General features: G+C 36.0%; 2 protein-coding genes across 2 annotated transcripts; both read right to left on the bottom strand.

Annotated features, from left to right (window-relative positions):
* Nucleotides 1–8,502: 8,502 nt before the first annotated feature.
* On the bottom strand, nt 8,503–10,881 carry LOC145677654 (uncharacterized). The gene has a single exon (XM_081748087.1). It carries the CDS (start codon nt 10,879–10,881, stop codon nt 8,503–8,505), a length of 2,379 nt encoding a protein of 792 aa, XP_081604213.1.
* Nucleotides 10,882–10,968: 87 nt separating this feature from the next.
* LOC145677655 (uncharacterized) lies at nt 10,969–19,765 on the bottom strand (the record flags this gene model as incomplete). Its single annotated transcript, XM_081748088.1, has 5 exons — nt 10,969–11,468; nt 14,390–14,546; nt 15,641–16,231; nt 17,864–18,151; nt 19,596–19,765. Coding segments are annotated over 5 exons (1,703 nt in total), but the record flags the coding sequence as incomplete, so codon positions are not given.
* Between the last annotated feature and the right edge of the window lie 3,373 nt (nt 19,766–23,138).

Below are 23,138 nucleotides of genomic sequence, written 5' to 3'. Positions count from 1 at the left end.
GTGTGTTTCTAACTGTTGGGAATATTTGTGTCATTGTTTGGAGTATGTGTGTCACTGTTAGGGAAAATCAAATAACAATAGGTATAATATGCTACTCAAATGTTTACTTTAATATACAGCACACAAATACATAAACAATTCGTTCTAACAAAATAGAATCTGTCAATTATTATTGGCAACCCGACATACCTTTCAGCGCCAAAAAAGAAAAATTACCTTCCCTCTATTTTTTTCGAAAACTACATATAATTTACCTTCAATCACATCATTTTGTTAAGAAGTCATAATTTGGGGCAAATTCAGAAGGGTTATTTGACTCTTAGAGGTGAAACATCTCTACACAATTTTTTTAGAAACAAACCAGGAAAATTTGATCATAATATTTTTTTAAAAAAAATCGCTTACATCCCTACAATAAGACATGTAATTTTTTATGAAAAAATCTGCAAGGTGCAGTTTACACTGGGGGTGAGTTCTTTTCAGAGGACGAAATTCTCAAAAATGACTAAGGCAATTTTATACATTTTAAAGTAAGACACTGAAAGAAGGCCGAAATCATTTCCATAATTATGGGTTTGCTAACAGCTAAAGAATGAAGGTAAACCATGCCAGGTGAAACCAATTTAGAAAATTACCTCTCGTGAGAATTTTAAATCCAGAATCACCTTTTAACATCTCTTTTTTCTCCCTTACTACTACAGCTCAAACTCCTGCTATGCCAATTCACGTGACAGCGTGTATTCCATCTTCTCCATCACTGCAAACGAACTTAAGCCTTCATTAATCTCAAGTGAGAATGGAATGGGCGTTTTTGAAAGAAAACTCCTCGTTGTATAAATGATTACACTTTGGACGTATTCCAATTTCCTTCATTAATGCTAATTTTACAGTCATTTTCTTCACTTGCTTTTTTTTATTTCTCACTTCTTTGTCTTTACCATTTGCGTGTACAGGCTATTTAGCTTTCGTTGGTATATTCATGCACTTTCCACAGCGTTACTTTTACACGTTCTTAATTCGCCTCAATAGGAGATACCCAGAAGAAATATGAGACTACAAGTTTACCAATATGCACTGAAAATCAACTAATATTCATTAAGTACTGAGTATTTAATTAATTGCAACTGTGCATAAGAATTTCTAAAGCTATAAAGTTTTCCTATAGTCGAAAAACTCTTCCTTCATTGATTTTTAGGAATCGTTTAATATAAAAACACACTGTACTTACTTCCCTCAGCAAATAGTTAAGTCCAAACCTGAAATTCGATGGCCAATAACTCGAGAACCAAAGATCAGTTCAACATGATTTGTAATGTTGATAATTCTTAACAATTTTAATATGTATGTGAAATATTCTGGTGTACAAAATTTAGTTTCTCGAGTTATCTCCGTCAAACTCTCGGAAAAGAATCTGACTTTTTTAAAACGTCAACGAACTGAATTGCACGTGTATTTCGGACTTTTCACTTGGTGATTTTATTGCATTAATATATGACTTGATGTGTTGACTTGTGCAAGTTCTGGCTTTTTCATATGATAAGATAATCTTGTTAGCGGATTCTACAATTGGTTCAGGTGGCCGGATTCAATAGATATCAGTTGTATGCCTTTGTCCAATGTTCTTTGTTAAATATCTGTATCAACCCGGCTTTTCTATGTCGATAAAGTTCGTAATATTATGATGTCAGATGTAATACATTGTTGTATACAAAGAAAACAGTCAATAATAAAGTGGTTGGAAACTGTTTTCTCGCTATTAAAACGCAAGGTTTATAAATAGAGACAAAAAACCGGAAACAGTTGATCTAGTTCATAGAAGAAACATGTAAAATATGGTTTAAATAAATCTTCATCAACAAACTCGTTTTGTAACCTTTGACACTCTACATTCTGGCTGAAATAGGTTACCCGTCAAGTAGTTCTTAAAGTTTTTAGTTTTCCGAACGGACACAGGACTGGTAGTTTAAAAGTAGCGAGTCTTTTGCATAGATAGTGGCGTTAGTGTGACAAATCTGAGAGCATGTGAGGAAGCGAGTCAGACCTAACGTCGATTAACAACTGACCGTTAAAGCTAGTTGATCTCCAAAAAATATTAAAATTCTTCTAATCAAACTAACGTAAGGTATTGCGCAGGCGAAGTTGAGTAAATTTTCACAAAACTTGCTACATTTTACAATTTTATTTCGAAAAAGGATCAAAAGCTGCGCAGAATCGACAAGAGACTTATTTATCCTGTTTATGAGAAAGATACATGATCAAAAGCAACAGCCAAAAGATGGTTTAGTCGCTTTCGTTCCGGAAATTTTGATGACCAAGATACTCCTCGTAGTGGATGAAAAATGACAGGAAAAGTTAATGATATTCTGACAAACGTCTAGCAAGACCGGGATGTAAGCAGTCATGCTATCGCCAAAGAACTAAACATTCATCACCACGAAATGATAAACCATTTGGAGAAAGCTGGCTATAAGAAAGAAAAAAAACTCAAGCCATTCCCTACGCAGTTCATAACGAGTTATGAAAAGTGGATAACATACGACAAAAATGTGCGAAAAAGATCGCGGTCGACGCAAAGAATAGCTTCACAGTTTCTGGCAAAGTCCAAACTGACACCAAGAAAGGTTATGGGATTGGCAGGACATTTTGCATCGCGAGCTGCTGTCGTCAAGGAGAACGATAAACTCAGGCCCACAATGTTGACAACTGACGCTAATGCACCCAGTAATTCGAAAGAAATTGCCATAAGTGGTCAAAAAAAAAAAAAGCGTGTCGTATTCCATACTCACAATGCTAGACCGCATACATTTTAACAATCCGTTAGAAATTGAGAGAACTTAGATGGGAAAATGTTAATACATCCACCCCATAACCCAGACCTGGTACGTTCAGACTTTTTTTAAATTTTGGTCTCTGCAGAATTCCATGAATGGTTTTAAGTTCGTTTCAAAAGACGCCTGCCAAAAATTACGTGTCACAATTTTTTGAACAGAGCCAAAGACATACTGTAGCGACGGGGTTACAGTGTTGCTAGACAAATAGTAGAAGGTCATCAAAGAAAATAGTGCATATGTAGTTTCATAATTGTCATTTTTAAATCACAATAAATGTATTCGTAATTTTGACATCTTAAAGAGTCAACACTTTTTAAACAACCTGAATATATATAAAGGAAAATATGAAAATAAAATTTTTGAGTTTTACGTCCCACGGTTATGCCGGCTAGACTAAAGGAGACGGTGATGATGAGAAATGAATGAAATGGTGTAATGAAGAAAGTGGGAGGAAACGGGAGAACCCCGAGGAAACCCATGCACACGGTGTTTGTCCACCACAAAGTTCACTTGGCACACTGAGAAAAAATTACGGATAAAAAGTACGTAAATTCAAGTGATTTTTAGGACCTTTCGTAAGAATGACTTTCCAACATTACCGAGAATGTTAATTGTTCTTGTCCGTTCTACGTATATTTTCTCCTTACTTTTCCAGATAAAAATGATGACGTCAGAACTTATTAAAGATATGACGTCATAGTTAATAACAGTAATAATGGAGCGACACCATTACCGGTCATGTTAAAACTCAAGTGGAATGGAAAAATTACAAAACAGGAATGTTATATTTCCAGGTGTTGCTAGACATTTATCGAGGCAAACGTGGAAAAATCACATGAAGGAATGGTGGAAACTCCGTCCGTGACTGCATTTAAATCTGTATGTGGAGTCTTAAGCACTGTATAGTCCAGTTAAATCTGCATTCGCTACTGTGAAAATGCCATGACGAAAGGATACGAATACATGCTTTGACTGTATTGTTGTCCTTATGCATGGACTTTATTACCATAGTATAATGAAAAGCTTGCAATCAGTCAGGGACGAAAGTAATGAAATTAAGACTAAAACCCAATCCCGCAATGTCTTTTCCCATGTGTATAAAGACAATTTCTCCAAGCAGCGTAGTAAAGCTTGCAGTAATTACTGCACAAAAGTACTGATAGAATGTAAACTCCACTACATAGGACTGAAATATACTCCTTCGGAATGAATAATTGTACGTACGCATTTTGAAGAAATTATATTAGTTACTGATCATTTGGATAATTAGTACATCCACTATAGTTCATGTAACAGGAATTCCTGCAAATCATACGTATACTACGGACTTTATGCCATAAAAATTGGTGCTGGAAACATTGCATCTAGGAAATGTATACTTACAGTACGTACAAAATGCATGTTTTCAGGACAAAAAATCCAGGTTCTCCTGATGAAATAAAATTACATAACATGCAATAAGTAATTACTTCCGGACTTTGTGACATACCTTCATGTAAATATGTGCCTTCTGACCGTGGAAAAATAAATGATTTCATGGAAATATCTCTGTATTGTAATGTAGTCATGTACTTCCTACTATTCTTTATACGTATGTTACAACATTGCTTTCCATACTGAAGTTAATGTGAGCAGGATGCTTCAAAACCTTTAAATCATTGAACTGCTTGGAAACCATCAATAGTGTCTTGAATATTGTGCAGGTTAATGACACTATTTAGTTCGGAGAGTAACCTTTTCTTCAAAGTAAATATGTTTAATTTAAAAAAAAGTAATTTTGAAAAACATTGTAAAAATCGATACATTCCTTACTGCAGTTAGAAAGAATATTTGTAAGTACACAAAATTCTGGCCTTTTGACTAGCAACCGGTGCTTTGTATTACATAATTAAGCATTGTATGTACCTAGTTCAAATTATACATACCATTTCAATGCAAATTATGACTTCAAGTAGAATCAACTTCGTCAGGTACACACAATGTTTAATAATGTTATTTAAAGTACTGGTAGCTAGTCAAAAGGCCAGGATTTGGTCTACTTACAAATATTCTTTCTAATTACCCAGTAGAAAAAAACTCGATTTTCATGAATGTTTCTCAAAACTCTTTACCAATTGAAGCACCGAGCCGAACAACGGTATATGTTACATTTTAGTGCTTTCAAGAAAACCTTCCCGTTCTTTCATGCAGGCACGTTTAATTGGCGCTATTTTGCTTCTATTACTCCGATAAATGTCGCTATCTGCTGATTTTTTTCCCCATTGTTCTCCTGAAATATTCTGCAAGTTTTTCTCGTACTTCTCGAAATCTAAAATGTAACGAATGTCGTTGTTCGGCGTTGTGCTTCACACTGCTAATTCTTGACACTGCTAAAGTAAATATATTTTTTTTTTTTAAAGAAAAAAGTCAATTTCCAGCGTCAATATAACATACACAATAATTCGATATCATTGAGGCTTACTAAACAGTTTGATGATTTAAGTTTTGAACCATCCTGTACACATTAGGTTAGGTATGGAATGTAATATTGCAATGTACATATGAAGAATAGAAGGAAGTACGTGGATGTATTACAATATAGAGTTACTTCCATGAAGGAAATTGTTCACCATGGCAAAAGTGCACATATTTACATGAAACATAGTCACAAAATCTTGAAGTGGTTACAGTACATAATGTAAATTTATCTTATCAGTACCTGCTTTTCTGTACAGTCGTGTACAACAGGTGATAATGGGACGGTGCCATGTTCGGGGAGTATGTCGGATGCACGTGTTTCCCATCCAAGGCGGAAAATCGTGTTCCGGGTCATCCTAGCCACATGGGGCTTAGCGTTGTTCTGTAACAGGAGAAAAACTTTGCGATTTAGAAGTGCTGGCTCCACAGTTTTCAGGTTTTCTTGAACACGCCTCAATTGCTAACAGTACACAGTTACATTGATGCTCTGATCAGCTGGTAACAGTTCCAGATGCACGATGCCGCGAGCAGTTCCCCAATCACACAGAAGAATCTTCTGGTGCAGTGCTGGAATCAGCTGTTTGGAACCAGTTCACAGGATGCTAACCAATGATGATAGGACCGTGGAGCTTCGTACAGGACGCACTTCTCATCACATGTAAACACCCTGTCCAAAAAATGGCTCATTCCTCAGACGAGACAGCACAGAAACACAGGTGTTTGCTCGCGTTGCCTTCTGGTCCGGAGTAAAATCATGTGGACCCGTCGACCCAACTTGTAGTACTTCCCAAGCTGATGGAGGTGGTTTCTCCGCCAAGCTGCCGAATGATTTCTCCACTCATACTGAATTGTAGTCCCAGTTCCTCACATGTCTGGCCATTGTTCTCAATTGCTGCCTGAAGATCTTCATTTTGTACATGTGTTGAACTTCCGGCACGTGGTGCATCTTCGAGTGTTTCGTCACCGTCCTTAACTTGTTAAATCACTGCTGCACTCTCCGCGTAGTTATGACATCCTCACCAAAGGCCTGGCATATTTTCTGTCCCGCTGCAGCAGCGTTACAGCATACACGCCCTTATTACGCTCTGTAGAAGACCCATGTTCACTCTGTCCTTATGTAAGTTCACGGTGTAACTGAACTACCACACCGCTAGTATGTTGGATATACCACACCAATAACTGATCTTCGCTTTATCTCCATTGGCATTCAGCTCACGGTGTGAGAGCCAATGAACACAGACCTCCACAAAAAAGCGACAGAACTTTCTTGGTTACCTTTATAGTTAACTGCCTTTTCACCATATGTAAATAGGAGATATATACATATGAATTTAAGAGAGCAATTTATATGTCACTTCACTGCTTTATTTGCAAAACACACACACACACATATATATGTGCAGTAGACAAGTATAGCTTCCATTATCCATCAAACATATGTAACAATCTAAATTTATAAAATATCCAAAACTACACAACACTTCTGTTGCTAACCATGTCAAATGGATGTCTATTTAATCTGTACATAAATACAAATAAACATTGAATAAGCTAGTGGTTTCCATGTGTCTGTACGATGTAAATGGAAGAACACGTGTGCAGCATATAATTTACTGGTGTTTTTTAAATAAAATTTTTTGTGCTTATTTATTTCACATGTATTTTATCATGTCACATCTGCTTTTACAAAGAAAAATACTTTACCAAGAGTCCTTATACATATATATTTGGTGTTTACTCCTCTTCCCTTGGGGCATCTTCTCATAGAACAACAGTACACTTGTATGGTCTTAAATTCTGCTTTAATACTACTGTACGTTTGTCTTAAACACCATTCTGAAACTACTACAATTTTCTCACATTTACACTGAAATGATAATAGTCACTAGATATATTTAATTTTGAATACAGTTGCTTTGTATTGAGGTTATATATTCTCTTGACGACAGTGCAAGACGTTATGAAACAAAGCATTTTCATCATTGAGTTCCTCCTATTGCCCTTATTATGGGCTATCCAAGCACTTAGATGACCTTGTCGATGTTGGTTAACTTTAAACAGTTCAAGTCATCCACTTCTTGACACTGTTGCTGCATATCTACCTACTTGATACTAATTTCAGCCACAATAAATTGTGTTTCACTACAGCAGCAGCCATGCAGTATTTTTCTATTAGTTTTTAACCATTACTGCAGTTTTTTTTTCTTTCTTTTTTTTTGTAAATAAATCACTGTATCAATGAACTTCCAAGAAGTCACAGGTTTAATATAAATTTTACTAAAACGTCGCATTTTTATTATTTACCTGTGTATGCAGTGCATATATCCCCCCTCACCTGAAAGCATTTTCAAAGAGGGCAATTGTCCATCGATCTTTACATTTTGACCTATTTCCAATACTAAAGTCCTGTGATCCTCTTTTTTTTCTTGGCTATAATATTCAGAGTATAGTTTAAGTAAAAGCATTGTAATGAGTTTTAACGATGTTTGTAATTAATTTAAACCACATAGTGAATATTAATTAAAAATGGCTACTTACCATGAATCCTCCCTTGGAAAACCTAAATATTTTTCATATGTTTCGGAACTCGCAGCTTGTTCGGAAGGAACCAGCTACGAGTTCCGAAACGTATGAAAAATATTTAGGCATTCCAAGGGAGGATTCATGGTAAGTAGCCAATCTTTTGTTAATTAAGAATCATCCTCTCTTGCGCTCATATAATTATATAGTGAATATTTTAGGGAAGAAAGAAGATAACCGGATTGCAGTCTATAAATTGGTTAACATGTGAAGATCGATGGAACATTACCTGCTTCGAAAATGCTCTCAGATGAAGGGCGAAATATCAGCAAACTATACACAAGTAAATAATAAAAAAAGCCACTTTTTAGTAGTTTCGAAATAGTAGTAAGTATATAAAGATATACAGTAAGAAACCTTGTAAGAAGGATGATAGAATACACTTAAAATTAATTAACATCGACAAGATCTTCTGTGTGAGTTGACAACCCATGGAAAGGACGATATGACTTCATTAAAATATTGATGCTTAATAATATAAATTACAGGTATGAAATATGATTACTTAGTAACACCATTACATAATTATTCATAAGTATATACTGTATACAGAATGATAACACTGAAAATTTTGAGTTTCTTTTATGTTTACACAACAACCAGTTTACAAGATTCACCAATTTCAAACTGTTTTCTAATCAATTGGCCATCGAAGTGTAATGTATTTTACACCATCAGTCATCACTGTGTAAGTGTGTGGCAGTGGTGTTAACAGCTCATCATACTTTACAAACAGATGGTTATTTGTTACACAGACCTCGTAAGCAAAAACATGTTCATAGAAGGCAATCGTGTCCAAAGCTACACAGGAAAAAATTATATCATCATCATGAATTATAATGTCTTTTACTTGACCAAAAACAGGAAGTCCATTGGATTCATCAATGTCAAGTGCAATTATAGAAGACAAAGAAAAGGTATGGCCCTTCACTTTAACCTTTGTAACAGACATAAGGTCTGCTTCAGAGTGTAATGCATACCTCTGCTTAACCTCTATTGCTGTATCACTGTTAAACCTCCTCTTTTTTCCATGAGAAATGTGATGTGTCAAATTGTTATTAAGAAGTAAGTCATTAACGAGTAATTGATTTCGTATTGCAATTGATTTGCAGACATTTACCCTGCTGTGTGAGACATTAGCCATGAACTTTGAAATTCTATGTCTTGCTTCAAATCTCATGGTCCATATTTGGTTCAGTGGTCCAAATTTTTTCATCATTGCAGGGTAGTGGGTGAGGAAATGAAACTTTGGTTTCAAATGACATTTTGTCAATGAACAGTACATTTCATTGAACTCTGCTATCAAAGTTTGTAGTTGAATCACAGTATCATCATAAACCCTGTTATTTAGAAGTCTTTCTGTAATTTTGCGTAATTGAATATACAACAGCCAAACATAATTGTTAGTGGGTACGTAATATCCCACCAATAGGCCAAAGTACCTCACCAAAATAAGCATTTCGTGAGCTGACGTCTTTATGTTTATGTTCCCCCCATCAATCTGAATACAGTTTGTAGGTTTTGAATTGGAATCTGGACCATAATTAAAGTTAGCAAGGTTCATTTGCAAAGTCTCAATGGTAATTGCTTTACTTTCTTGTACCAAATAATTGACAATGAATGACATTACATAACGACAGCAACCTTCAAACCAATCATGCATTATGTCGACAGCAACATTGTTAAACAGGTCAAACCCTTCAAGGTTTAACCACACACATTTCTCCTTTATGCCAGTCTTAGATACATCATTTACCTGCAACTGATCTTCATATGTCAGAACACTCCTGAGCAAAGTGGGAACCTCTGTGGTTAATTTTTGTAATTCGTTCTTATTTGCATTGCATATCCTGCAACAGTGATTACCAACAAAATTTGAAACAAAACCCAGAATACTGTTCAACCCTAAATTGTCACCAGTTATAGCAGGAACAATGAATTTTACAACACCTTTAAAACAGCTTGTTGATACCTGTACGCCAGTTTTTCTTAGGAAATTCAGTTCATCTATTACCTTTTGAAGCGTAACTGCATTTCCAAATTTTGTTCTGTCAGCTGAATGAAATAAAGATACAAGGAAAATATTCTTCAACTGTGACACATAGTAAGGGGGCAGAAGTGGAAGTGAAAGATATATAGCACCTAATTTATGAATTCCAGCATGTGACCCCAGTGCGTTCCCAATTTCAACATCATCAAAGAAAATAATAACAGGTACTACTAATGTATGTCTTGAGTATTCTTGTGAAGGCTGCATGTTCTTCCATACAGAACCATGAATTATGTTCAAAAGAGGACTGCCATTGTCTTCACAGTTATTCAAATATTGCAAGTAGTTCAATGTTTCACGTATAAATGAGTCCTTACTGAAAAGTTTTTGTAATAATACTCGCAATGGAATCATTTGCATAGTACAAGGAACAGATTCTATGTTGCTACCACAAGCCGTGTGTCTTCTTTCCATGCGTTCCCCAATTAAAACTTCCTGTGGACTAATGTATGTGCCTAAAACCTCAAAATATTGTAAACGCTTGTAATCCGTTTCAAACCCGTTTAGAGGTTCTATTGAGAGAACTTCTTCAAGAGCTAATTGAAACTTACCAGGCAACTCTTCTACACCTGCGTGCTCTAAAACCATTGCTTGTAAAGATCTCTTCACATTGTGACTAAATAAGGATTTCATTCCATCAACCACAACTTGTACATGTGAACGGCTAAAAGTTGGATGTGCATACAGTTTAGAAATGAATTTACTCATATGATCCTCCACTACATTTTGTACTGTATCGTTTGTGACAACTTGACTACTTTTCTCTACAACAGGCTGTGACAAATTACCACGTGACTGCAATACAGTTACATCACTGTCTGCTAACAGTACACTACTACTCCTATTACTACATTGCTTTTTATTTTTATGTACATTGGATATGTGTCTTTGCAGTGATCTATTATATGAAAAATACCTGTAACAACCCTCATATGTACAAGGAAACATGGTACCTCTTGCCATATTTTTGCACACATTTCTTGTATGATATTGAATATCAGATGGACGATTGAAATTCTTTTTACATGCAAAACAGGTAAACATTATGTATCTTTATTGTGGTTCACTTATGCCTAAATCAGACATGAGACACCGAACACCTTGAGTCATTCTATCATGAACTGTTTTAATACCATAAAATCCCCTTTGCATTAACAACCAGACACTTTCTGACTCCTCAGGATACCTAGCACTAGTAGCATGAAAGATTTTGAAACATGTGTCAACAGCGCTTTGTAATGAATTGAATTTGTACAAAGTGTTCTCGACGACGACATAGGAGCATGTAACTGACGTTATGTCCTCACCCACAAGAACAACCAAAGGCTGAAATGTAGCCCCCAGTTTTTGTAGTTTTTCTTTCCTCTGTTGAATTGTGTTCTGCAGGTGACTGTCAGATGTAATGTGTGTGATGAATCCATCACGTATTTCCAATTTTGATGGGCGCCATGTTGTCCTCTTACAGTTCCTCTTGATGGGTACCACAGGTAGCAACAGTGGCAGACAAATCAGAGCAACATTTGTCTTCACGTCAGGTGAAATGTCCTTATCTGAAATCAGTAAATGGTGAATTACATGACAGGTCTCCATATAAGTGAGGTCATTATTATGTACTATCTGTGGCACATAAATGAAAACTTAATTCACTGTTATACGAAAGCAATTAAATAAGATGGAGAGGATGCTGACTCGGTAGTAACTTCAGTTTTACACACTTTACAAGCTGTAGATGTTTTAAAACTTTTTTCAACAGTGCCAATGATATGTCTATGTAATCAGATTTGTGGACTAAGTTCTCTTCCATTCAAGACTTCCTACAAGAAGTTGCAGTGCGTAAACAAAAATAAAGGCCAATTACGCACTACTTTTAAAACCAAAAACATGTCAATATCATTATGTGGCACTTCCCGGTGTGAGGGACGCTTACTATCTACCGATTAAGCTCAATACTTTTGTTTTCTCTCAAACGTCTATATAATAGTTTATACTCTATGTCTTGCAATACTGTAAACTTTGAACTTAAAATGCGATTTTCGGCAAATTCATAATTTTCAATTTAGCTGAAACTTCGTAGAAACACGTTTCATGATGTGTACAACTAAAATCAAGCAAAAGAAAATGTTTGATTTTGCTGTTCATAAATAACATCCGCTTAATAGAGTATCAGAGGAACTGTTCCAAAATTGCCTAATTTTCCCGTTTGCGTTGCGCACATACAATTTGATGTGAGAAGAAATCGTGGCCTAAGACCTTCACATATAAATAATGGTGGCCATAACTAAGAGTGAAAGGCGCGCATTTGATTGACATATTTTTTTGTATATCGCTCAAAAGAGGGGGCGCGCTCCGTTAGGTTTTATGCAAATGAGATTACACATTGAACTCGACAAGCACCATGAATTTCATCGCACTCGAGTGTGCGGAACAGAGAAACAAATCGGGTCAAATTCAAGGGACGTACCATTTCCAATGCTCAGACTGGCTTGATATGAGGCAAACCTCTCGCAAGAGAATGCCGTAGCCATGTGTCGTATTTCCGCTGAATGGTCTTCTTATAGATGAAATAAGTGGAAGCGAATGCTAGTTAGGATTTCGCACATTCTACACCATATCTTTAAAAAAAACATTGTTCGAAGAAACAAAATGATCATTGCACTAGAGTAACACGTGCTATTGAAAGGTACAAAATGATTTATTCATTACCGGAGCTGTAGTACAAGGTTTTCCTTACTCCCAGTACCGCTCAGGCAGTTGAGGTGATTATTATGTACGACGTATTATACAAAAGTACTTGTACATAAGTATGCAAAAGGGTTTAATTGCCGATTTCCTCATCCTCTGACGAATGGTTCATCGATATCGCTCAAGAGCATAGATTCGTCTTCTTGTGGATGTCTTCGGACGTGCTACATTTCTTTGCCCATTCCTAAGTACCAAATAATGAGCATGACATGGGCACAACATCCAACTCTCCATGTTTCATTTGCACATTGACAAAACTATCCTATAATGCAATCGTCCCCACCCGACCAAGATCGCATAAAACGAAAATGCAGTACTTTAACCGATTACTGCGCCTTGAGTGGATATGCGCACGAACAACGTAAGGTGTTTGATTCATATAAAGCCACTCTGAGCATATGACTTTGACCCGATTTGTTTCTCTGTTCCGCAGGCTCGAGTGTGATGAAACTCATAGTGCTTGTAGAGTTCAACGTGTAGTCTCACTTCCATCAACCTTCAACGGAGCACGCCCCTTCTTTTGGGCAATATACAAAATATATGTCAAAAATATGCACGTCTTATGGGCATTTTCATTGTATTGTTGACCCATTTTTGGTCATGTTTCACTGAGCTATGCCCACCAGTGTTTATATGTGAAGGTCTTAGACCACGACCTCTTCCCACACCAAAGTGTATGGGTGCACCGAAAACGGGAAAATTGGGCACTTTTGAAACTGCTCCTTTCCCTCTGGTCCCCTCCAATGATGTTTTAAATGGGTTTGACTAGGGTGACCAGATTCTGACAAGTGAAAAGTAGGACAGAAGCATAATAATAAATGATAGCCTGTGCATCGACAATACGTATCTCTTTGTTTCATTTCACGTTAACCTCAAGGCAATCATTCATTTTTAAGAAATCAACACATCTCCAAATACTTTCATGTCGAAATACAAGATTTTTGAAAGAATTTCAAACAATTTAATGGAGTATCAACAAAAACAATAAAAAAAGGTCACGATTGAACTATAAAGAATTTTCTCTCTGCCTATTCACAACAATGTATTTAGACAAGTAATACTACTGAAAGAAGCGCAAATACTTCACACTGCAAGTCGCAAATAGATGAATCAAATTTATTTGTACTATAATCAAATAATATCATTTGCATTATAATTAATTAGACACATAATTAATACATGCGCTTGTAGTTTATTTTTATGAACGTATAGTGAAACTTCGTTTAGGGCTAAAAACTTACTTTTTAAAATTGATTTTCAGAGTCTGGGATTATTTTAAGACATGACAGAAAAAGACTGGCACGAGGAAACTCCAGTTAAATTGATTGGCGTCACTGCTGTGACTTGAAATAAGTGACCAATCCTGCCTTACCGACATCTCAACAAGACTTTCTCAGTAAAACCAACTGCATTACAAAACAATGGTTTGTCGATTGTTTTATTTTCCTAACAATAATTTTTTGAGCAGTGTTGAAAAAAAAGTTTATCATTCAGAAAAAAAGTGCCTGTGATTCGATATGTTGTGAATAAAGAATGAAACATTAAAGTATTGCAAATAAATTTAATCAGGACTTTTAAAAAAAGGACAAATCTCAATTTTCTAGATGTCTTTGGAACACACAGGAAAGCTATTTGAAAAATAATACTGTACTGCGAAAATCAGTACGCCTGATCACCCTAGGTTTGACTGTATTACAAAAATAAATAGTGCTTGAAGCACTGTACTTACCATGAATAGCACAGATGTACGGTGCTGAAAGAGAATGTATTTCTTTCAAATTTCTTTTCAACTCCAACAAATGCAGAATTTTGTCTTGAAGCAGAACAATTCTGTTAAACAAATTGTCTTCAGTACCAGGGTAAAGGAAGGAGTAGTCCTCCAACAGCTGCAAAAAGAGCAACATTATTAGTAGTGAGGTATCACGATGAAATCTTAAATATGAAACAAGTGTAAAATTTCTCAGTAATGTTCCTACAGGAATGAAACATCAAGTTTTCCTATTCATTTTTCATAATAGTAATTAACGCATTAAAAGATAAGCAACCGATGTGTCAAACATAACAGGAAACGGGCAAACTTTTTTCTTAAAAAAATTAACCATTTCTGTACATTAAAATTACCTGCTTAAGTTTCTATTTTTCTTCAATATTTTGGTAATATACTGGAACCCTTTTCTGGAAGATTGCTACGATCAACATTCAAGTTGTGCAAAGCTCATGTAGGCCATTCTAAGTTCACAATGACTAAAACCAATCAAGTTCACATCCACTAAAAACATATTAACCTTTTGCCATGGTTCTTAAGAAAAATAAATAAATAAAATAAAAAATAAAAGACAAAATTTCACAGCACCAGCAAGCAAGTGCAAGGAGACTTCAATTTTAATCTACAGACATAGTTAATTATTTCTATGTGTCTTTTTTTTAATTCCTCACTTTCAAGTGGTTCAAGTTACCAAATTGGAAAGAGAATGAAGAAAATAAATTACAAAACTCGCATTTTTTACACAATGTTACAATTCAGCAATTTTACATATTCACAAACAACCAAATATAATAAGATGAAAGTAGTGGTCAAGGAAAGTAAAATCTACGTATCAAATCAAGACCACATCGTACCTTTCTCTAGCAGAATACATGATATAAAACTGTAGTATGGAAGGGAGAGAAATAGAATATAAAATACAATTAACATAATGTATATAGCTATTAACAGTCAAAATTTTGATGCAAAAACTTTAACTAAATCTAGCTCTCACAGCTTAAAACTGTGCCTGAGCGCAATTATGGGTGGAGCTGTTTCCTTGTGATAGTGGTCTGTACACATGTAAATCTTACATGTTTTTCCCCACCTCATTATTCGACCTATATGTTTTAATGAGGACAGCGTTGAATTGAAATGAACACGTGTTTTGTGAAAAATGAGACACCTCACTCAGTTGTTAAATACTTTGCAATAGTACAGTAACAGTGCACTTACCAATGTATAACCTTGTGGTGTTTTCAAAACAGGGTACAAGTCAAGGTAAGCACCAACCGTCCCAGGCTGTTCCAGGGCTTTCAATCTAGCTTCTGCTGTTGCTCTCCAATTATCGCACACAACATGCCAGGGATCTAGTGACGTTCTGAGCCACTGTAACTTCTCATCTATTACTGGGTCTGGAATGGGTTCTTCAACAATGTCTGTGTCGTCACCTAGTGAAGATGTAGGTGATGCAGAAGAGGACCTTCTACTTGGAATATCTCCTCTCTTTCTTAGAACTCTTCTTCTTGAAATGTAGGCCTCATACAACTTCCCAGAAGCATTGCGTTTTGTTTGGTAGTTCGTGGCTCCAATGTAAGCTGCGTAATACACAGATGGTGATTCTTTCCCAAAAATGGTTGCTATTTCATGTGCCCAGCGTGTAAATTCACCTCGTGTTATTAGCCGTGTCGGATTTTCTTCTAACTCATGCTTTACTATAAGTCGTGCTAAATTACACCTTGAAGCATTATCTAGTAAACCATTGTTCTTTTCTCCTTTAGCAAGAATGGCTTTTCCATCCAGTGTGCATTGCAATATAGTAAGCACCTGCAAGCAACGAAAGCATTATGAACAAGGATATCCATGAAGTCCCTAATGAAAGAAAACGAAAACAAATATATTTCATGGCTTGCATCTCCATTTGAAAACCTAATCACAGCAAGATTTGAGAAAGTATACACTGACCTCACATTTTCTGATTCATAAGCGTATTATTTTTATCTTTTTATTTCACTGTAGTTTGCATTTTCCTCTTACATTGTAAAGTGAACCTTCAAAACTTTTAATGAAATATAAATGTAGTGCAAATGTAGAGAATGAAAATGAATTATCAGTAAAAACAAGGTATAATTTCCCTTAAGGTTTCTTACACGAGTCCTCCAACTTGAAGTGTTACCTAAAATTACCTGAACTGAAGAGAATGTACATAGGGAAAACATGAGCATGAATATCTGATTATAATATCAGAGTGACTAATCAGAAACGCAAAATCACAATCAGGGTCTTTTGGGGAGAGTTTGTCCACAGGAAAAAGTCCCTGTATGTTCCATTATCCCACATTAATAGTACAATACAAGAAGGGATTCGACAAAACATTTCTTAAATAGCAGCAAGAGAGTGTATCTGAAAATAAAAAAAGATATGTACTTTTACCCCGATTCTTTACCAAATGTTTATTTCATTTATAGTAAACGAGGTTTCACAGAAAATTACTGTAGATTTTTTATGTTTAGATTAAATTATCATAAACGAAAACAAAATTCTGTAGTAAATTGGTCCCAAACTGTTGAAGTAAAAAGACCATTTCGTATAGCTATTACATATAGAACTCTCAACCCTCATATATACATCTGGAATTTCTAAGTAGTTCGCTTGTTCACTCAACAACGCAGATTTTCAGCCAAGCATGCTTCATCCACAGGTGGATCGACGCTGGTGGATTTCACTACACAGATTTTCATTTCAGTGTTACAGCAACTACGTTTTCTACTTTTCTCTCATGTTCACAATCTCAACCAAGTAGCTATAACAATATGTTTTGTATTTTATCTAGGTGCTCAACGTATTTGTAAACGTGAGAAAAAACTATACTGTAGTTCGTGTAAACCTTATGAAATCCACCTGTTGTAGTATTTCATGGATTCAGCTGACGACGAAGCACGCTTGGCTTTGAAACCTGGCTAGTGGCATGAAGTAACAGTGTAACTACTTGCAAATTCCAGCTGTATACAGAATGGGGTAAGGATAAAATGTCTGGTTATCGAAATGAGTGCAATTTTAAAAATTTGCTTAAGAAACTGTAATACCCTTTCCTTTATGATCTCAATTATAAAAATGAATGTGAAATCCTTCTCCCAAATCTTTAAAATTCACATTATACACATGCTACCAAAATGTGTTGTACTTTACTTATAAACTTATAAGATCCCATTTATGATTTCTTTGTATCAAGAAGGAACATGGATTGATAAATACAATATACAACCTAACATGTACGGAAAATTGTCATTTGGACATAAATCCACGTTCACACAGAAGAGGCATGCAAACAATTTTAAAAATGTTACATTCACAAAGCCATATTGATGTATTTCCCTTGAGCGATGATTGCTTTATTCAGTCCCATAAACATTCATGATTAAAACCTGTAGACATTTATTCCATTAAACCAAAACTTACATGATTTCCCTCTGATTCGCTGTGCCTGATTTGCTTTTCGCCTTCCACTGAGTGAGTGCAAGAAGTTGAACTGGAATTGGAAGGAAGAGACTGAATGTCAGAAGTATTTTGTCTGTTTTCTTCCTGCTGGTGTTCCTCTCGTAAATCTGCGGATGTTCCAGGAGTTTCTTCTAATCTATCTCTCTCTATTGCATTGAATGTTGATTTCCTTCCTTCACACCAAGAACTGTTTCCAAACGATATTGGCGTTGTTAAGTCAAGAAGCAACCTATCTGCTTCTTCCTGCAACTGAGTACAAACCTTAAAATGACTCACAAGAAGCATGAGTATTTAATAAACATGTGAATGCCATTTGCTAAAACACTACAAAGGACATGACTAATTTCTTAAGTACCACGTCAGACAAGAAGGAAACAAAAATGTGAGCAAACATATACTTGTGTTAAAGGAGGTACTATAATTCTAACTACTTGTCAATTTTCATAATGCGGCTCATACCAGGTACCACGGAAGGACCATTTTGCTGATATTAACGCATCTGATCAGCATTAGCAATGGCCAATGCAGATATGGATGCTTGCAATACTGATGGATGTTTGTGGAAAACTGAAGTGTGGGCAGTGATAAAGTCTGTTTGGCAAATCCATCAATGGTATATATCCATATCTAATGGTAGACATGGATCGTCAAATCAATAATATCGGTGTCGATAGCTAAGATTTCAAGAAGTATCAGAATGGTTGATACCTGACTTCAAAGGTATGTGGTATCAGTTAAAAACACAATTTAACAATACTAGTCCAAAACATTGATTTTTTTTTAAAGAGATCAATACACTTTTACACTCTAACATTTATTGAAACTAGTAATCCTTTGCAATATAATGCAAGACCAATGTTAACGACACTCTTGGCAACAGTATGACACTATTAACATTTAATAGTGTTTTAAAAAAGGGAAAGAGGAAGATCATTACATCTCTGAAAAGTAATAGAGAGAAATGATTGTCTGAAATGAGCTAATTATAATATCTCTCTCTTTTTTACAAGTTTAAAGTCTTTCATTTCCTACGGAAGCAATGCTCTTATGAATCGCAAGAAGAAGAATTGCATCATCAACTTGCCAGTTTTTGTGTAACAACTTAAAGCAACTATTATGTGAAATTTATCAGCGTAGGAGTACAGGAATTGGATTGGCTAATAGTAACATTCAATGGTGTTGGTATTGGCAAAATTAAGGTTAAATGGTATTAGCTGGGTTTCAATACCGCCATACAGGCACATTATTGCTATTGATCTATCACCAATTCTAGGGATGTATAGTTTTGTACACTTCACATCTAACAGATATTAGAAACATTTGTGGACGTTGACGCAAGAGAGCACACAGTCTATGATTTTCATAACATGAATGCGAAAGAGGAACTAAAAAATTGTTCTGGTTTGTATGTCTGCCTGAAAAAAAAAAGCACATTTTATTTATACTTATAACTTCTGTGGTTAACATGCATGATCACAAATAGTGGTGTTCACAGATTGCGCATTGAATTAAGCAAAATGCCTTCATCTTGAAAGAAGTCTGTCATACCTACTGTGTAGTTGAAACAGGTCACATCTACTTCCCGACTTCCATGTTAACGAGTCTATTTCTACTTTACAGTACGTGAACTACTGACAAATATAACATGAGGATTCCACTTATGATGTGTAGCTGACACACAAGAATAACCTACCCTCCTGTTTTCATCTGCTTTCTGAAGATCCTGTTTCCAAGATTTCCAGTTAACCTTGAATTTTACTCTTGGCCCTGCCTGAGGTATTAGCTGTTCGATGTCTCTATCCTCTAAGTGTTGAAGTGCAAAAAAATCTACACCATTCTCTGGAAAAGAAAGATACTTAGCCTCTTAAAGCACTGTTCAGGTTGTTTCTGACCCTCATTCTCTGCACCTACTTGTAGAAGCATCTTACATTACGTACTATTTTTCCTACACAAATGCAGAATGAGCAAATGTAATCATAATATTAACCATTTATACACTGCAATAGAGGTGGTGAAAGGGTAATTCAAAATATGACATTAACTGAAGAAATGCAACACCATAATGAAATTTATGGAATGGAAATAAAAATGTAACTTCATTCCACATTACATCAAAATAAACTCTGCAGTTCATTACTAAAAATGATAACCTATATTCTCGTGAACAAAAGAATTCATACAATGATAAACTTGCTTAGAGTTTTTATTTATACGTTTCAAAACTTCTAAGATTGTTGTGAGTAGGTAGGGTGCTTTCATGCGGTGAAAAACTTTGGCATATATACACATGATTGTGCCTAGTAATTTAACAATGTCATCTTTTCCCTTGTGTATTTTTATCTCAGCAATGTGATTTGTTATATTCTGTATTTTTCCACTAACGAAAGTCGAATCAAAATATAATCTTATGGAGCCCTTTTTACGTGTTGGCCCAATCTGCGAAACTATGCTTAAGAAAGGTACAAATCAACGAACATACGTTGAGGAAGACGACACTGCCCTAATGCATATGCTGAGGATCTTTACAGCATGACAACAGACAACTTCTGCTTCCTTTTGTTGATTAACGTTTCCATCCACTGTATGCGGAGCTTTGTGTTTATCAACTTGAAATACCTTCTTTTTAATGAGAGGGATATTAAACTTAGCGTAACCTACTCACTTTTGCTACATTTTTCCTGTTTATTGAGAGTGCTCACCATAGCAAAATTACACTACCGCAAACTTTAGAGTTTTTTCTGCCATATCTTCGAATAAAAAAAAATCAAAAAGCAAAGATTCAAATCACTAGACAATCTGATTTTGCATGTGACACCCTACCATAATTCATGTATTTGCTTGTGGTGTGCTGCTATTTACAGAACCTTCAAAAAAATGCTAAATTTACCGACAGTTGCAAATCGAAAGCTGATATATGAGTCGTAATAACAATATCACATGAAAATTAATATTGTCTAGTGCAGTACTTCTTTGCTTTTTGAATATTTTTATTTGTTTTGAAGATATTACAGAAAATTTCTAAAATTTTCGGTGGTGAAGACACTTAAGGTTTGGAGTATATGAGCGGAATCAACCCGCAATTAATGCTGACAGAGAGCGGCGGCAACCACGCGTTAACCAAGCATTGTCAACGCCTCTGGGCGCGATAACGCTGGCTTATTGGATCAATGGCTATAACACTGGATGGACTATATGAGCGTTAATAACGCTGCAGCGTTAGTGCTGAGGATCTCAATTTTCTTAGCAAATAAATAAATTGAACTTCTGTAATGATTTACTAAAAATATGTTGCTTAATCAGTGCCAGATTTACGTATAAAAGCAAAACGAGCTACGGCTTATGACCCCATTATCTTGCCCCCATTCCCGCAAAAAGTTACACGTATGCGAACTGCCTTATATATAAGTAAAAATTTCTGTGCCAGTTCGCCATAACAACAACAATCATCTTTATCAAAACAATTCTTAATGTTTACGTAATAACCTCCAATACCTAAGCTGAGGGTTTGGTTGGATAAGCACACTTACACTCAGATCTCCCCCCTTGCACGCAATGCTCAAACTCTTAAGACACTAGGTTGCATGTCATGCTGAATGCTTGGAACAATACATAGTTCAAAATTTCAAAGTCAGACGCACTCACCAATCCAAAAATGATTGCCAGTGTCACTTACACACAAGTTATGAGCCTCCCCCATCTCGCTCGCGGCCTTTGGTTTGACAAAGAAACAGATTACACCAGAGCATAAGATTTCAAAATCAGACAGTTAGATTCAGAATATATTCACATATAATCCTACATCTACATTTACTTATTTACTGTACTGAAAAGAAAAGCACTTAGGTGGCCAGTGATAACAGCATCTCGTGCAAATATGTATTTTTAAAAATATATTTTATGTATTTACTTATTTTATTTATTGACATTAGGGAGCCGCGGTGGCTCAGTGGTAGAGCGTTCACCTCTGGTGCTTCGGGTCCCGGGATCGATCCCAGCCCCCGCCAAGAGAAAAGGTGTACAAACACCGTGTGCGTGGGTTTTCTCGGGGTTCTCCCGTTTCGTCCCACTTTCTTCATTCCATCATTTCATTAATCTCTCATCATCACAGTCTCCTTTAGCCTAACCGGCATAAGCGTGGGACGTAAAACTCAAAAGATTTCATTTCATTTTTCGTTTTCTATTTACATTGTGACGTCATTGGTTAATCTATTCTAGGCAATGAGCTGTCCCCCAAGATGGGAAAGGAAGGGTGAATTACAACGTTGTGAAGACTTCACTTTCCATGTGCGTCGTGAAGACTACACATTTCGTGTTTTCTCTCAGTCAGTGACAATTAGTTTCGTGCCAACTAGAAACTGCGCAGCACTTTAAGTTTAGGCAGAAACCATTCCTGGTGAACGCTGGTCCCCAGTTTAGAAAATGAACTCCGTGGAGCATAATGTATGAACTGGATTGTGAAGCATGCCGTAGTGTATCCATGAATAGAGACGCAAGTAGGCTATAGCGTCCTTCAATATCCAGTTCATATATTATGCAGTGGGGAGTCCATTTTCTATACATAAATAAACTTTATCGCAAATGTCACTTACACCCCTTTGTCTCTCGCTGCCTCAAATCGATTTCTCCCGTTCGATAACGGGCGTATTTCTTTTAGCTAGTTAGGATTAAAAGTTTCTGGTTCAATTTTGATGTATTCAATGCCTCGTAGAGTTGATGCTATAATTAAATCAATGGTTATCCTACAAACTACTGAAATAAATTATGGAAGCGGCAACATTGAAATACTTTATAAAACGCTACTGTTCTACTACTGCATTTTGTACTCAATGGCACATAGCTTTCTAAATGTAGTCACTAGAATCAATACATACATTGAGGAGAATAGCGCATATTAAATTACAAGGTTGAATTCGAATAAACTATCCCATTGAATGTACAGAAAAACGAAATCCTTTCATTATCTCCTACAAGTGCAGGGAGATACCGACGTTTGTACAAAGAAAAGAAAATGAAATGAAATGAAATCTTTCAGTTTTACGTCCCACGGTTATGCCGGTTAGGCTAAAGGAGACGGTGATGATGAGTAATGAATGAAATGGTGGAATGAAGAAAGTGGGAGGAAACTGGAGAACCCCAAGGAAACCCACGAACATGGTGTTTGTCCACCACAAAGTCCACACGGCGCGAGCTGGGATTGAACCAGGGACCTCAAGCACCGGAGGTGAATGCTCTCCAC

This window comes from Thermobia domestica, unplaced genomic scaffold (genome assembly GCF_964235325.1).
Source record: "Thermobia domestica unplaced genomic scaffold, izTheDome1.hap1.1 HAP1_SCAFFOLD_1168, whole genome shotgun sequence".
NCBI lineage: Eukaryota > Metazoa > Arthropoda > Insecta > Zygentoma > Lepismatidae > Thermobia > Thermobia domestica.
The sequence above is the reverse complement of the archived record's forward strand: the minus strand, read 5'-3'. Positions and strand labels throughout refer to the sequence as shown.

What these genes read in the sequence shown, in the direction of transcription:
- LOC145677654 (XM_081748087.1), bottom strand. Translation starts at nt 10,881, where the DNA reads ATGGCAAGAGGTACCATGTTTCCTTGTACATATGAGGGTTGTTACAGG.